The sequence below is a fragment of the Bicyclus anynana genome, chromosome 8 (assembly GCF_947172395.1).
Source record: "Bicyclus anynana chromosome 8, ilBicAnyn1.1, whole genome shotgun sequence".
Lineage (NCBI taxonomy): Eukaryota > Metazoa > Arthropoda > Insecta > Lepidoptera > Nymphalidae > Bicyclus > Bicyclus anynana.
In genome coordinates this window covers 3,730,291-3,749,055 of record NC_069090.1, presented here as the reverse complement: position 1 = coordinate 3,749,055, position 18,765 = coordinate 3,730,291, and the positions used below count along the sequence as shown (strand labels likewise).

The window sequence follows — 18,765 nt, the reverse complement described above, 5'->3', positions numbered from 1 at the left end:
TATAATATTCCCGGTGGATAAACGGAGGGAAAGACTTGTCAACCCATTTGTATATATCTTATAAATTGGCATTAGGTATATTAATAGTCCGAAATAAACGTAAATTTGATAATATTTGGTTATTTTGTGCATATTATTTATCTGTTTTCTGTTGGCATTGTTTTGTTTAGTGATTGTTTTTTGCGGTGGTTTGTAGTAGGTATCTATAGTATCTATCATACTAGCGGACCCGGTCAAGCTTCGTTGTGACATAAGTGCACTTATTCTCTATCCCTACTCTACCCTTCTTTACCTCTACCCCTACCCTACCCCTGCCCTACCCCTACCCTACCCCTGCCCTACCCCTGCCCTACCCCTGCCCTACCCTACCCCTACCCTACCCCTACCCTACCTCACCACTACCCCACCCCTACCCCACCCCTACCCTACCCCTACCCTACCCCACCCCTACCCAACCCCTCCCCCCCGCCTACCCCATCCCTCCCCCCCTCCCCCCACCCCACCCTACCCCCCATACCCCCAACCCCCCCGCCTACCCCTCCCCTCCCCCCCGCCTACCCCACCCCTCCCCCCTACCCCACCCTACCCTACCCCACCACTACCCCAAACAAACGTGGTCATTCTTTGGGCATCAACCTTGTATGGATACAGCCAAAATAAACTCACTCATTACCTGTTTACTACTGTTTACTTAGATGCAACGATATTTTATACTAGAGATAGGGCATTAGCATCGAAACTTAGGCGGACAAATGTGCATAATTGTCTTAATTTCATTTTGTCACTTAATAAACAACGAAAGTTATTCAAAAGTCGAAAGTCAAAATTCATTTATTTAAATTAGGCTTAGTTTACAAGCACTTTAGAATAGTCAAGATTATGTCATAATTTAATTTAATCTAATGGTGGTAATAATAATCGAAAACTTAAAACTAAAGTTACGAGGGTTCCAAACGCGCCTTGGTTTGAGAAGAGCCCACAACAAACTCAGCCAAGGTTTTTTTTTTGTTTACCACCATTTTACAAAATTTATTTAAAACTTAGCACACAGTCGTATTTTACAGTTTAACACCAAGCTTTTTTATCATTAATATAATCATTAACACTATAATAAGCCTTATGTTACGAGGGCCTACGAGTTCCATCTAACAAACTATAAATATACTAAACTATCTATATGTTATTATAAACATTGTCTGTTATTTGCTGATAATTATTCTTCAATGTCATGATTACAGTTTTTCGTTTATAAGATACTGATTTGACTAAACCTAAAGATTCTATCTTTAGCTTTATTATTTAAACTCAGATTAAAGTAAACTATTTACATTTTATAATTAATTTAAATATTATAATGATATTAATTTCATAATGTTAGACTAAGCCGTAAAACTGTATAATTAAAAAGTAGTTGTAAGATACAGAAACCATTTTGAATTGTAAAACTGATTGAGTCATAGTCGGTAATTATTTTGTCGGCTGGTAGTCAGTCGAGCGCGATCTTTGTTGGTGATAATACACTTTGTTGGAACTATACGAAGATTTTCATTGCTGAATACACATTCCTGACGTCACGCTGCCCGTCTCAGTAATATTTCAGAAGTGGTATGCAAATGGACTCAATTCTCGGACCATACAATAAGGGACACGGAAAAAGAAGGCGAAGCCATACTGATGTATCGACCGACGAAGAAGTACCTACCCGACGAAAATTAACATTTTTTTTTACACCCTGAAGAAATATGTTTGCCGAAGAAATGAAGAGTTAACCACCTGGAGGCCGATATTGTACCTAAATTTGACCCAGAGAAGAAAAATACGAACGTGATGGGATGGTTTAATAAAATTTACCAGCTGGGTGATATGTATACATGGAATGAAAGAGATCGCATTTTCGTCATGCAAGTTCATCTCCGCGGCGTTGCCGGTCACGAAGCCCGAGACTGCCGCCGCTGCGAAGTCTGCCTCCGCGTTGGCCACAAGGCTGCCACTTGCTGGTTTGCCGCCGGCGCTGCTGGGAGTACGGTGTCCGGAGAGGAGCACTCTGCGCAAACTCCACGAAACGTTACCCGGGTACGTAATGTTACATTTAACACATTCGATATTTTATCTGATTTGTATAAAAAACGTATCTTTATTGACGGAGTAGTAGTAAACGCTTACATTGACACAGGAAGTAAAGTTAATATTATAACACTAGAAACAGCTACACATTTAAAAACTTAAAATCTTAACTTCAAATGTATTGATGAAAGGTTTTGGTGGTTTGCAAATCAATTCTTTGGACACGGTGCATATTATCCATGTAGATATAGACGACATATATATAAACAGTAATGCTGAAATAACCAATACAAATTCAAGACTTAAACATTATAATAGGTCAACCAATTATAAATCATCCGAACTTGACATTAGTTACTAATTCCAAAATAGTCTACCCACGATTTAATAAATACCCAGCGTTATTCAAATGATTTCATAGGGAAGGTTCCTAAGTAATAATTTGGAACTACGGCCAGGTTATACTTGTTTAATTTGTGCATGAGCAAAAAAGTATACCTATAACGCGGTCCATCATTTTCGATTTGGGTAAAGAATCTTATTTTATGTTGTGTGTATGAGTTTATTACAAAAACACCAATTTTGGCTTTTATGTATGACAAAATTCATAAGTACATCAATGCATGTCTGCAATGCTCCTATGCAAAGGGTAATTATGGTAAGCTAGAAGGCGCGTTACACCCTATCGAAAAACTACAAATCCGTATACACACTGTCCATGCCGATCATTTGAAGCCTTTTATCAAAACTCGTACTGATTTTACTTACATTATATTTGTGGTCATAGATTTCTTTACAAAGTTTGTGCTTGCTAAACCTGTCCTAAAACCAAAATGTTAGCTGTGTATAAATCATCAATGTTTTTAAAGAAATACTAACAGTATTTGGAAATCCCTCTAGATTTTATAACTGATCGTGGCGTATCATTCACAAGTAGGTATTTTATGGAGTTCGTTACTGAAAAACAAATAAAACAAATGAACAAGTTGAAAGAGTCAATAAAAGTATTAATGAACTAAATACTACAACAGAAAGCGAATGTATCTGGGATGAAAAATTAGCTGATGTCATTTGGGGTATTATTAATTCCCCACACGCAGTAACTGGATTTTAGTTTAATGTTTGTACATACTAATTCTCTTTTAACTACCTACCCTACTACTACTAATAGTGAACACCCAAATTCAATTGATCAGCTAAAATATCGTACAGACAGCAAGCTAAACACTTATCGATTGCCACATGACTATTATGAAAATCGCTACGATAAATAAACATAAAAGTTGTAACAAATACAAGGTAGGATTATAGGAATAGGAATAGGATTTAGTGTTGTGGAAAGGCTATCTAATGATCACAAAACGCGAGTTACTAAAAAGATAGGAAGTTAAATACATGAGACCTTATAAAGTATCTAAGGCTAACTCTCTCTTACGATTAATAGCAAAAAAGGTATTAAACGATTTAATAAATGTAATGCCATCGTTCCTAGAGATGCTTTTGCGACCAATGATAATAAATAGTGTTAGATGTGTTACTAGCACATGAAAAATGAGGCGCTCAAAAGAGGAAATTTATAGTCAACTCAATGTTAGTTGTGGTCAACAACGAACGTGATTTAAAGAAATAATACCTAAATATCGTCTACAATGGCTAGTTGTGTGTTCAGGAAGTGTAAAAACGATATATTCGTAAATATGTAATGGAATTAAAGACAAAATTGTGCATGTGTGCGGTCAGTGCTGTAGCCTATTATTCGGTTCTCTTTTACAGTGATTTTGTAGGGACGTAACCGATCTATAGTATAAAATTATTATTGTTTGCGGCCACATAAATCATCTGTCTCCGATAGCTCCTCCGCTACCGACAGCAAAGTTGAGTTACCGAGATAATCTCATTGGAGAGATAAGAGTAAATACTCAATAGATTGCAGTTCAATAATTCGTGTTAATAAAAACAGTGTTATTAATTTACAGTTACAAATAAAAACCTTTTAATACAATGTAAGCAATTGTTGATAAACTGAAAACTTACTTTTCAATCGAAATATCTAGTGAACTCAAAAAACACCGTTACATACTGCTTAAAAAAATACAAATATCAGACAAACAAATTAATCTGAAAGAAATAATAAATAGAATGCAACTTTGAAATAAAATATAAAGTAATAAAACGAGAACAGTCCACGTGTATAAAATATAACATCTATGTGAATAAAATACAATATCTGTGTGTCTACAATAACTGTGTGTCTACAATAACTGTGTGTCTACAATAACTGTGTGTCTACGATAACTGTGTGACGATGATAACTGTGTGACGATGATAACTGTGTGACTATTATAACTGTGTGTCAATGAGAACTGTGTGTCGACGTGATCTGTGTGACGACGTGATCTGTGTGACGACGTGATCTGTGTGACGACGTGATCTGTGTAAAGACGTGATCTGTGTGACGACGTGATCTGTGTGTCTTCGGTATCTGTGTGTTTACGATATATGTGTGTCAGCAGCATCTGTGTGTCTATGATATAATATTCAGAAAACATAACTAGATCTGTGTAACTGTAAAATATAATATGAGCAGCATCTTAAACTAGACCTAATGACCTAAAACTTAAAATCTACTACATAAGAAATGAAACTAATGTGACTTTTAAATAGAACATTTAATAACTAAGTTAGATCTAGGGATGAATAAAAATTAAAGTATAGCCAGGCTCTAATAAAACAATGTAACTTAGTCGGTGCATAATTTTGAAGATTCCAGTAGTAGCCACCTACAAAGTTTTTTTATATACAAAAGAACATTTACGGTTCTGTTTATTTTACGTTTTTCAGACGCAGAAGAACCCTGACGCGTTGCCAGATCGCCGTGGGACACGGCTAATGCAGGATGGCCGAGTGTTACGAGGGCCTACGAGTTCCATCTAACAAACTATAAATATACTAAACTATCTATATGTTATTATAAACATTGTCTGTTATTTGCTGATAATTATTCTTCAATGTCATGATTACAGTTTTTCGTTTATAAGATACTGATTTGACTAAACCTAAAGATTCTATCTTTAGCTTTATTATTTAAACTCAGATTAAAGTAAACTATTTACATTTTATAATTAATTTAAATATTATAATGATATTAATTTCATAATGTTAGACTAAGCCGTAAAACTGTATAATTAAAAAGTAGTTGTAAGATACAGAAACCATTTTGAATTGTAAAACTGATTGAGTCATAGTCGGTAATTATTTTGTCGGCTGGTAGTCAGTCGAGCGCGATCTTTGTTGGTGATAATACACTTTGTTGGAACTATACGAAGATTTTCATTGCTGAATACACATTCCTGACGTCACGCTGCCCGTCTCAGTAATACTTACACAAAAGCTTGCATTTAATAAACACTTTGAACTTTTTGAGAGACATTCCAGTAGCTTCATGTTGTAGTTTATTTAAACACAATACCTAATTATTGCTTACAATGTAGAGTTTCGTATTTATGAAGTGTAAAACTAAAAACTATGTAAATATACATAAATATATAATGTAAGTGAACACAAAGCTGTACATGGGTGCGCTCAGTGGATTCACATTTTGCGGTGATTTTGTAGGCTCGTAACATATCTAATATCTATAGTATAAAATGGTCACTGGTTAAATGTAGTCAATGTATTTGAATATTGTATTCAAGCTGTATCTGCGGGCATTACCCACAACGACCAATTGGAGTTTGGACCACTTCCACATAACTGGTTGTTTACTGCGCGTATCAGCAGGCAAAGTACAATCGCGTCCACATGTTGTTATCAGCTCGTATTGTATAGTTTGTATTGATAACAACTAAGTGCAGTATTCCGAAATTAATAATCGGATTTCTATGAACTTTTAACGTATTACAACTGTATCTCATCATCATCATCCTCAATATCAGCTACATATAAATGTATGCCTAGCATGCGAGTAACGACAAAGATTTTATACTATAGATATGCCACTAAGGACTCGGAACTGAAGGGGACAAAAGTGTCGAATTGTCTTAATTTCATTTAGTAGCATTGTAAACAACGAAAGTCTAAATACATTACAATATCGAGTTGTGTGTTCAAGATGTGAAAAAATTATTAATAAATAAATAAATAATTTAGTTAATTTAAGAAATTAAATATCACGTGTCTCAAATGGTGAAGCAAAAACATCGTGAGGAAACCTGCATACCAGGGAATTGTTTCAATTCTCTGCGTGTGTAAAGTCTGCCAATCCGAATTAGGCCAGCGTGGTGGAGTATTGGCCTAACCGCTGTCATTCTGAGAGAAGACTCGAGCTCAGCAGTGAGCCAAATATGAGTTGATGATGATGGTGAAATAATATAAGTAAACACAAAATTGTGCATGGGTACGCTCAGTGGAGTACCTAAATTGGGATTTCTTATTCCAATGATTTATAGGTAGGTACGCAACATATCCAATAGTAGAATATCTTTGACCAACGACATATCTTCTAAAGATAAATGTACAATGTCAATAGCGGCAGAGTAATCCCAGTTCCATCTCATTCGACCTAACGCAACGATAGAGGTCTTTTAAAGAGGTTGTCTATTTCACTACACAAGATAAATCGTTTGATCGTCGATAGACGTCCACTGCTGGGCCTAATGTAAGGAGTTCTAAACACTACGGTCTCCAACCGTCCATGCATCCAGCGGCTATCTGCTACCCCTTAAATGTCATCAGGTTCACCTAGTTGGGGGTCGATCAACACTGCGCTTTTCAGTGCGGGGTGCTTCGCTTGTCGCCATCAGTATCGCAACTTCACACGCATTTCTGCTGCTCCATATTTCTGATTTGATCACGCATAGATACTTCGAGCATAGCTCGCTCTAGTTGTACTTTCTGTTTATAACATAAATAAAAAAAAAACTTACCGATAGTACCTACATTATTTACCATCCAACCTTGTTAACGAAGTCAACCTTGTAGCATACCTGTAGAAAGTAGTTGGTAATCAATAAATAAGAAATGTATATAAGTAAAATATAACTAAAATAAATGTCACCTCCAAAACACGATTTATTAAACAATTATAAATTATAATAATAAGAAGGTAATAAAATTGAAAAACTTCAAGAACTGTAGGTACCTAAGTATACGAATAATTAAAATAAAAGAAAATATTAGCAAAAAGTGAGTTTAAAGGAAACTTTATAAGCCTATATTTTAAACTAAGGTGTGGCCGAGCTAGACTTTTCTCCATAAAGGAGAGCGGAACCCACAACACTGCAGGCTTAGGGCAGGCGTCCACAGATCCACACCGTACGTATCGGACGCATCACTCCAAAGAGATCGTAGTATTCTTTGTATAGAAAGTCTCAAAGATTGTATACAATTAGATATGTCACTAGCGCGTCGAAACTGAGCCGGACAAAAGTCCGAAAGTTATTTAAACAAATAATACCTAAATAATTTATTCATTTATTTATTTATTTATATACATAACAAGTGCCCAGAGAAACATTACAGTTTCCCAATTCGTTTCTCGAGCAATCAGGAATAATAATTACGACAATAAATCTTAAATTACAAAATGAATATTAAGCAAAAAAAATAATAAATTAAAAATAATAAATAAATTAAAAATAATAATGACGAGTTGTGTGATCAAGAAGTGTAATAACTACCTATATAGTAAATACAAATATACAATGTAAGTAAACACAAAATTGTGCCAGTGTGCGCTCAGTGAAGTAGCTATTTGGATCACTTTTTGTGATGATTTTGTAGGCACGAAACATGTCTATAATAGAAAATCTTTGGAAAGGGTTACAAGTGCGTCCACTGATCCGTATCGTACAGATCGCACGAATATACCGTAAAATTAAAATACGATATTTTGATGCGATGCCTTCGAAGCGTACGATGCGGATCTGTGGACGCTTACCATTAAAGTGCTCGTCGAAACACGGGAGTTAACATCAACTTTCTAACGTTTCTAGAGAGAATTACTTTGATGAAACGAAAACTTAGTAGTTTATAGCGCTTAAACTCGAACCCTGGACCATATGCCAGCCACACAAGCAAGCCATTGGACTAACGAGGCAGATATAACAGTTATTATTAACCATCATATGATCAATTGATCTTGTTAATTGAGTCCATATTCACAGAGTTCAATTGATGGAAATCTTCGGCCGTGATGAAACTTCGGTATTGAAAAGAAAGCAAACATCTTTCATTGAATTTTGCATCAGCAAAAATGGAGAAGATGAGACTATATCAAATTCTTTGATGACACTCCCATGATATGCGGGCGACGGGGTGGAACGGACCGCGCGGGTTTGAAGTCGTCCGCGCGGACCATCGGGAGTGTTACGAACGAACTTGCCAAGCTATATCTTCTCTATTTCTATATTATCTATTCTATTCTCACGTCACGTCAAATATAGTGAATTAGTCTAATTCACTATATTTGACGTATGCTAGTCGTTGTATACGAAATTGAGATTCTATGTAACAAATGTCATCCGTTGCCTACTGGTGGATATCATACAGTAGGTAGATGACATTCCGCAATTGATATGATGTTTATTTTAATAGGTTGATAATAACCTAATTAGTAAATATGACAGAAGGGTCTACGAGAGAGGACTTGGAGCGAAAATACCAAAAGTAAGAAATCAAAATTCAACATTTCATAGCGAAAGCTCGAAGTAACTCAGACCTCATGATAACCACACAACCTAAGCTAACCAACCACTGCATGCTAATTCACTATTTTGACGTATAAGACGTATAGTAAGTTAGTTGACATAACGATATTAAGAATTAAGAATAAAGAGAGATTTATTTTATTTATTTATAGACAATTTATTGAAAAAACAGATAAGAAGAAAGAAGAAAATGAATTCTATATGTAATAAAATATGTCATCCTGTCCCTACTGAGAACCCTTCGTGGATATCACACAGTAGGTAGATGACATTTCTCAATTGATTTGATGTTTATTTTAATAGGTTGTTAACCATATTAATGAATAGGCCAGCTGGACTATTGTGGCAGAATTTTATTCACCGTCATAGTTATGATTATGGACTTGGATGAATAATTAAATATGGATTAAAGAAATCTTCGGCCACAATTCTACTTCTACAAATGCAATATTGTGTTGTCTTTTAGTTATTTGCACAATACTAAGATTTACGGTGAAGGACAACATCGTGAGCATACCTATATGCCGTATATGAGTTGATAACGACGAAGATTTACTAATAATACAAAGTTTGCTAATAATACTAATTGTAAGCATTTTTAGTCATGGCTTGTAAGTACATATGTTTTCTGTGGTCATGGTGCGAAGGATTTTATGTCGATCACACCTGACATCATCAAAAACATAAAACATAAAAAGTGGGGAACTCAGCACTGCCAAAAGTACTATATATAAGGTAAACTTTACATACAGATCTGTTAAATTATAGAGATAACACTGAGTCACTCCAACGTGTCTCCTCTTTCACTGACTTGTCTAAAACAGGTACTTACATGGGTTTTTAGACGAGTCATGGGTATGGTAAATAGGCACATGTGGTTAAAGAGTATTTTTTAGTCAAATTATTATTATAATATGTGATGACTTACGGATCCGAGACTTGTACGTTAACTATGGGCCTTATTAGAAGGCTCAAAGTCATGGAGAGATTCTCTGCATGTTGTGACAGAAATGAGGAGATCCACAGTCGAACCAACTAGCATAGCTCAGCAAGTCGCGAAGCTGAAGTGGCAATGGGCAGGCCACATAGTTCGAAGAGCTGATGGATGTTGGGGTCGCAAGATGCTGAAATGGCGACCCCGCACCGGAAAGCGCAGTGTTGGTCGAACCCCCACTAGATGAACCGAAGTTATCAAACGGGTTGCAGGGCGATGCTGCAGGGCGATGCTGATGCTGGCGGCTCGAGACCGTTGTGCTTAGAGATCCATGCAAGAGGCCCATGTCCAGCAGTGGACGTCTATCGGCTGATTATGTAAAGGGGGAAAAAAGGGGTTGATGTTTTTAGGCTAATTGCATTACTTAGAGCAAATGAAATTTATTGTCTAAAATATGTAAAAAAAATAAACAAAACTCGAATGCGTAAGACGATAAGAAATTATTTTATAGGTAGGTCGAAGGTATTTTATGTGACTCCCATAACCGAGACGAAACTGACACCTTTTATATGTACAGTTTAGTATAGCATATAGCAAACAATACATATACACTAAAAAAACACATATATACACCTGAAAATATCACCTCCTCATTTTTAGAAGTTTTTAAAAAAGGTTTATTAAAAAAAAAACAAATAGTCTTCCTCGAAAATCTCAACATCACACTGAGACGACATGACTGATAAACTGTGTATTAAAAAAATACATGATAACCGAATGACCTAAGGGTTCGTACCACACTCCATTCAGTCTGCCACAGTCCGTCGCGGAAACCAGACGTTATTCGTCTCGATATGTCATAGTGTTCTAAATTCAAAAATGGATCACCAAAACTTGGAAAAAACGTCGTCAACTTACCCAATGTTGCCCAAAGATAAGGACAATACAATAATTTTGACGCAACAAAATGGACCCAAAATTTTGATTAGGGAGGACACGATTTTGGCCAACCTCCAGGGCTGTGCCGGTTGTGGTAGAACTCAGTTCGCTTGTTCGGGAATGAAAAAGAAATGGTCGGCGTTGTGTTGGGGAAAACAGTCGGACAAGAAATACTATTGTTGTAAGTAATACCACTCATAATCTGTATTATAGAGTTTAAAGAAAGAAAGAGGTTTCTTTCTTCTTCTTTTTTTTCATTTATAACTTTCTTTTTATACTCTCATTTATTAATTTATCCTTCTTTTAATTTTTAACAATATTATTCATACAAAATACTATTAATTTTTTTTTAAATAAAATTAACCCTCCCGCTACGGGACCTTTGAGTGCCCAAGAAACCAGTGGTCAGGGCTCCAGAGTGAAGAACCTCCTCACAATACGCGTCGCTGTCTCAAGAATCACTGCCTTCTGTATCCGACCCTTGATCTAACAGTATAACTTATTAGTTTATTATTATTATTATTCTATTTTGGGTACAAAAAAGGTTACAGAAATAATTTAAGGTAGAAAACTAAATTTTCCTAAAAAAAAATTAACAGCTGAATTCACGATATAATCACAATAATTAAACGCCATTTAATATTCATGTAAAATTAGTTAGTTGGTACTAGGTACCTACTTGTTAGTAGATAAACTTAATTGTTAGTTTACATACATACTTAATCACATTTCGACGTTTAATGTTTTCATAAAATTTTTAATTGCATTATGTAAGGTATTTACTATTTAATATTTTTATTGCCAACTATTATTTTGAAAATTTGGAAAAATAAATAAGTAATGCATAAATAAAACTGACTATACTAATATATTAAAGAGATTTATTTCATATTTTTCCAAATTTTCTAAATAATAGATAGTTGGTAAAATTAAAAATAGGCTGAGTCAAAGTTTTTTAACCGTTTTTAAACAAGACCTAAAGAAAATAAGTAGCTCTCATTCTTTTTGGAAAATCTGGAAGGCTCTTCTAATCATAAAATTAAATAGGTTACAATTTCTATGGTTGTAAACAACAAAAAATGTTTCTTAGGGTAGGTTAGTACTAAAGAATTATTTTTGAAAATTCAAATTGATGACACGTTGAATGAAAATTCTAGAACGCAGATGAAAATGTAGACATGTACACACTATATAATATACATTATACCAATGATATTAAATACTAGATGTGTTACTAGCGCATGAAAAATGAGACGCTCAAAAGAGGAAATTTATAGTCAACTCATTGTCAGTTGTGGTCAACAACGAACGTTATTTAAACAAATAATACCTAAGCATTGTCTACAATGTCGAGTTGTGTGTTCAGGAAATGTAAAAACTAATATACATAAATATATAATGGAATTAAAGACAAAATTGTTCATATGTGCGCTCAGTGTTGTAGCCTATTATTCGGATCACTGTTTGCGTTGATTTTGTAGGGACGTAACCAATCTATAGTATAAAATTATCATTGCATTATACATAATCTTTATATACAGTGGTACGACCTATTATTCGGATCACTTTCTGCGATGATTTTGTAGGGACGTAACCATTATATAGTATAAAATTATCATTGCATTATACATAATGTTTATATACAGTGGTACGACCCATTATTTGGATCACTTTTTGCGATGATTTTGTGTAACCAATCTTTAGTATAAAATGATCATTGCATTATACATAATCTTTATATACAGTGGTACGACCTATTATTCGGATCACCTTTTGCAGTGATTTTGTAGGGACGTAACCAATCTATAGTATAAAATTATCATTGCATTATACGTAATGTTTATATACAGTGGTACGATATGAATCTTTTCCGACGTTTCGCTAATTGTGCTAAGCGGTCGTGTGTGACAATATGACCCCACTTTAGCCACAATAATACCTCTTGTTGATACAACTGTAAGTAGATATTCATTAATCGTATAGTATGCGCGTTATCATCTGAGTCGTCCGGTCATAAAAGTCAAAAAAGATAGGAATGTGCAGCGCGCCTACCTGCGCACCCTAATTATCGATAAACGGCTACCTGCGCACGTGCTAATGATGAGTCAATAATGATTTGGACGATTCTGATTGGTCGGTTTCTAATGTAATTGCATTGCGTATTTTTTTTGCTATAAATGTGTTTACTGCAATTAAATAAATACATTCATGTGTTACTCGTTGCGCACTATGGATACTTTATTTTCTAACGTTGATCTGAAGAAATTACATGGCGATATTAGCCCTCAAGCTCGAACACTGATTCACAACGTATTCCTGTTTCTCAATGAATTGAAAAGTGATCCGAATAAAGTGGCTTCTCTAAATTTCAACAAACCACGTGAAATGGCCGCATTTGTTTGTGGTGTGAGCAGAGCGACAGTGGACCGAATCAAGACGGAAGTATCACAATCAGGCAGTACCTGTATACCAAGAACAAATTTTAAGAAACCACAAACCGTCACTAATATTGACGATTTTGATAAAAGTGTGTTGAAGCGAACTGTAGCTTCATTTTATGAGAATGGAGAGTATCCATCCGTGGCGAAAATTTTAGAAAAATTCCGTGAACAATTACCCGATTTTAAATGCGGCAACACTTCAATGAGAATACTACTGAAGGAGGTTGGGTTCCAGTATAAGAAAAATAGCGAAGGACGTAAATATTTAATGGAAAGAACTGATATTGTTTGTGCTAGAATGGACTTTTTAAGGAAATTGGATTTACTTAGAAGAACTAACGATCAGCGACCACGTTTCTATCTAGACGAAACATGGATTAATCAAAACCATGCAAGAAAGAGGATGTGGCTTGGAAGCAACGATGAAGGAGGTTTCAAGAATCAGCCTGTGGGAAAAGGCCAAAGATTAATAGTTTGCCATGCGGGTTCTGCAAGGACTGGCTTCGTTCCAGATGCGAAGCTAATATTTAAAGCGGTGAAATCAAAGGATGCTGATTACCACACAGAAATGGATGGCGAAACATATATGGCATGGTTTTCCGAATTCCTGAATCTACTTGAAGAGCCCTCAGTTATAATTGTCGATAACGCAAGCTATCATTCGATACAGTTGGAAAAGATACCCACAAGAAACACGAGGAAAGCTGAAATTCAAGAATGGTTGACAAAGAAAAAGATTCCATATTCCAGCAACGAAATTATTGAAGAATTAATAAGAAAAGTAAAAGCCAGTAACCCGCAGAAGGTCTACGCTTTAGACCATCTGGCAAATGAACGAGGTCATGAAGTAATAAGGCTCCCTCCATATCACTGTCAATATAACCCAATAGAATTAATTTGGGCACAAGTAAAGGGAGAAGTTGCGAAGAATAATAATACCTTCAAGATAGCAGATGTCGAAAATCACCTCCACCGAGCCATAGAAAATGTCACACGAGAAGACTGGGCCAAATGTGTTAGGCATGCCGAAGAACTTCAAAACAAAGATTTACAAAAAGCTCTAATTAGAGATCACGCGCCGCTTATAATAAATTTGATTTATGGCCCTAAGACTCAGTTGTTAATGCTATTAGTATAGTACACCACGTCTTACACTTGAGATATGAGCCGCTTACGTTACAATAATCATCTTACATGTAATAAAACATCGCCTGGTACTAATTACACCGGAACGTCGAGTGGCTTCTTTAAATTGAAGTTTTTTTTTTATTATGCAATATCACCGTGACTATGCTATGATTGCGCGTTAAAGTTAACTTAAATGTCCGTCTCAAGTTAAAAAAAAAGAAAATCTTCCGAGTCTTCTTTAATGTTCAACCATACGGTAGCTTACTCTCAGAATTAAGCTCTTCTTTTACAATATATCGACCCTACTTTCTAGATCCACGGCCGTGGGTTCGATTCCCACAAGTGGAAAATATTCGTGTGATGAACATGGGTGTTTTTCTGTATCTGGATGTTTATATCGATTCTATACTAATAATAAAACTGGTCGAATTCTATACATTTATTCGCAATTTGAGATTTTACATTTGTAACACCAAACGTTACCGTGGCATAAAGAACGCCAGCGCCATCTAGAATCTATACGTATAATGCGAATTCTGTACATTTTGTACATTGAAGATGTTTTGAAAATTTTTGTTGGGTGGCACTATATAATCGATACTGAAACTAAAAAATTTTAAAAAATGAATTCAAATGAAACTTGGCACGGTTTAAGACCATAACGCGGAAAAGGTTAAAAAATACTTTTTATTGCGAAATTAAAATAAGAAGGGGGTGAAATAGGGGTTAAAAGTTTGTATGGAAAGTCCTTCATTTTTAGAGTTACAGTTTTAAAAATTTGTACATAAATCATGAAAAAAATACGAAATATAATGGAATTCAAAAATTTATAAAATTCAAACTGAAAAGTGGTGAAATAGGGCTTGAAAGTTTACATTGATTTCCGCGCGGACGAAGTCGCGGGCGTCCGCTAGTATTATTATATAAGTATTTATATCTTGCTTTTATATCTTTATCATATATAAATGCAAAAGGTCATTCATCACGAAATCTCGAAAACCGCTTTACGTATAAATATGAAATTTAGCAGGGAGGTAGCTTATAGTAAGAAGTCAAAGGGCGGACGAAGTGACGGACGTCCGCTAATGTAGTGTGGTATATACATATATACATACATATATATGATAAAATCCTATAACACAGACTATAATGCACGCCATTGACGATCAATTATTCTCACGTTTCTGCAGCACCCACGACTATAACTGATCGTGCATTGGTCGCTGCGTGCATGACTGCTCGACATAAATGAAACGCTGCAGAAACGTGAGAATAATTGACCGTCAATAGCTGACTTCAGCTTACGTTGAGGAGTTTTGTTATGTTATTGTTTAACGCTCACTAAGTTAATCTATACTAATATTATAAAGAGGTAAAGTTTGTAAGTTTGTCACATTTTTTAAATGGGGTAATCTTCGGAACTACTGGTCCGATTTCAAAAATTCTTTCACCAGTAGAATGCTACATTATCGGGGAGTGCTATAGGCTATATTTTATCTTAGTATGATATATATTCGCCGAGTTAACATTTTTTGTCATACAGGTCGGACCGAAAATCCTCTTAAGCAGACTTATTCGCATGCGCTGTCTTAACCATTGTGTAAAATTAAAATTAATGTATGGAGGCTTTATGTATATTTAAAAGTTCTACAAAAATGTCCGCGACACCATATATCTATCTTCTATATATAAGCAGATATAGTACCATTTGTGTTTTAAAAATTATAAATTTTATATACTTAGGTTTGCGTCATTATTTATGCTACTTAACTTAAATCCTTATGAAAATAAATTATTATTAAATAATTTACAACATATTATTATACATATTATTATTAAATAATATACACAAGGATATTATGGAGATAAGATTTGCCCTTTATAGTATGTTAATTAGTTAAATAGTTTCGGAGATAATACAAAATTTCTAAAAGACGCAGAAATTCCGCTACATGACGCCCCGCGCTTTCAATTACGTAGTTCCCGTTCCTGTTAATATGGGAATCAAACATAGCCTATGACACTCGCGAATAACGTAGCTTTCTATTGGTAAAACAATCTTTCAAATCGGTTCAGTAGATCCAAAGATTATAATTTTAGCATAGAAGTCTCTATTTTCCTTTGTCATCGCACCACACTCATAGGGCTGGACCGATTTTGCTAAGGGTAGGGGTAAGGTAGGGAAGGTATAGGGTAGGGTAGGGTAGGGTAGGGTAGGGTACAGGTAGGGTAAGGTAGGGTACAGGTAGGGTAGGGATTGTGTAAGGGTAGGGTAGGGGTAAAGGTAGGATAGGGGTAGGGTGGGGTAGGGCAGGGTAGGGGAGTGTATGCCTAGGTTAGGGGTAGGGTAGGGGTAGGGCCTACCCCTATCCTAGGGGTAGGGAAAGGGAAGATTACGGGTAGGGTAGGGTACGGGTAGGGAGGGTAGGGGTAGGATACAGTTAGGATACGGGTAGGGTAGGAGTAGGGTAGAGGTAGGAGATCGATACTGAAGCCTATTTTCTATTTATTGTCTGTCTGTTTGCCTTTTTTTTGACCGGGCATCACGCTGAAACTACAGAATGAATTCAAATGATACTTAAGACGATTTGAGACCATAATACGTAGAAGGATAATAGGATACTTTTTGTCGCGAAAACAAAATCAGGAAAACAAAATGGGTGAAGTAGGGGTAGAAAGTTTGTACGGAAAGTCCTTAATTTTTCTAGGTACATTTGTAAATGTAAAATGATAAGCGGACTACTTATTAGGTATAAGTTATAAAACTTGCAAAAAAGAATGTTAAATAGGGGTTGAAAGTTGACATCGATTTTTACGCGGACGAAGTCGCGGGCGTCCGCTAGTTATGTATATAAATCGTGGAGCGAATCTCTGACCTACCTGTATTAACCATTTTTTGTTACGTCAATTATTACTATAAAAACATCTCATGCAAAATACGATTAGAATACCTACCTAGCTGTGTGTACTGTCATCTTTATTCATCTACTTGTCTATAATGTGGCTGTAATCACGGCTAATAGCTTTCCACAATTAAATCATTGGCTAACACTAGCCTTCATTGTTGAGACAACTGCTGTGAAATTGATTTGATTAACACTTTATATTACTTAATTATTATTAGATTAATTGCCCACATACCTTTATATTTATAATTACAATGTACGGCTTTGTTGTAAACACGATAACTTAATGAATGCATTCCATGTGCAAAGAAAAACCGTAACTAGTTTAATTTGTCCGTCGATACGACGGCAGTTACTAATATTTTTTTTAAAGTACCTACGAGTATCATTAACAACCCATATTCGGCTCACTGTTGAGCACGGGTCTCCTCACAGAATGAGAAAAAGGTAAGGCTAATAGTACACACACGTAGGGTGTGCGTCCGAATCCGGGGCATGCACCTCCAACTTTCCGGTTATGTGCATTTTAAAAAATTAAATATCACGTGTCTCTAACGGTGAAGGAAAAATATCGGAAAAATATTTTATCCTATATATATATATTTTTTTTCGACTATGGACCACATCCATACGCTAGATCAAGTCTTAGAAAAATACTCTGAATTCAACAAAGACTTGTATATAGGTTTCATCGATTACACCAAAGCATTTGACAGTCTCTATCATAGCTCTATCTGGCAAGCTCTACACAACTGCAACTTAGACCCAATGATCATTAGAACTGTAAAAAATATATATCAAAATAGTGTGAGCAGAGTCAAGCTAGAAGTCCGAGGCGAAGAGTTTAAAATAGCCCGGGGAGTCAGGCAGGGTGACCCACTATCCCCAAAATTATTCTTAGCTGTCTTGCAGGACATATTTTCCAAATTGAACTGGATATCAGAAGGCATTCCTATCAACAACGATCGTCTTACCCATCTCAGATTTGCTGACGACATAGCAATCTTTGCTGAAACTCCAAAGAAGTTACAAAATATGATATCCCAATTAAATAAAGAGAGTAAATACGTAGGACTGCATATGAACCTTAGTAAAACAAAAGTAATGACAAATGGAAAAAAAGGAAAAATAATGCTAGATGGTGTAGAACTCGTATATGTAGAGCAATACACGTACTTAGGAAAACAAGTATCGTTTTCCAAATCAAATAATGAAGACGAAGTTCACAGAAGAGTCACATGTAGCTGGAACAAATATTGGGCCCACAAGGAAATCCTCAAGGGAAACTACGACTTAAATATGAAAAAGACTATCATGGACACCTGTATTTTGCCCTGCTTGATCTATGGCTCTCAAACGTGGACTTTTACAAACAAGATAAGCAACAAAATACGAACTTGCCAGAGGGCTATGGAGAGAAGCATGCTACACTTAAGGAAAATTCAAAAGACAAGAAGCCAAGAAATAAGAAAGAAGACAAAACTGACAGATGCTTTACATCAAGCTTTGAAACTAAAATGGAGCTGGGCCGGCCATGTAGCGAGGTGCTCAGACCAACGCTGGACTATTAAGACCACAAAATGGATTGGTCCACAAGGAAAAAGAAACGTGGGCAGACCACAGAAGCGGTGGGCGGACGATATAAT

The 18,765-nt window shown here is 35.7% G+C and overlaps 1 protein-coding gene across 1 annotated transcript in view; it reads left to right on the top strand.

Moving 5' to 3' along the window:
* Positions 1–10,526: 10,526 nt before the first annotated feature.
* Positions 10,527–18,765, top strand: part of LOC112052036 (scavenger receptor class B member 1) — a 34,562-nt gene continuing 26,323 nt past the window's right edge. The window contains exon 1 of the mRNA XM_024090925.2: positions 10,527–10,825. Within this exon, the coding sequence (XP_023946693.2) occupies positions 10,585–10,825 (241 nt within the window). The 5' untranslated portion in view covers positions 10,527–10,584. The remainder of the gene's footprint in view (positions 10,826–18,765) is intronic.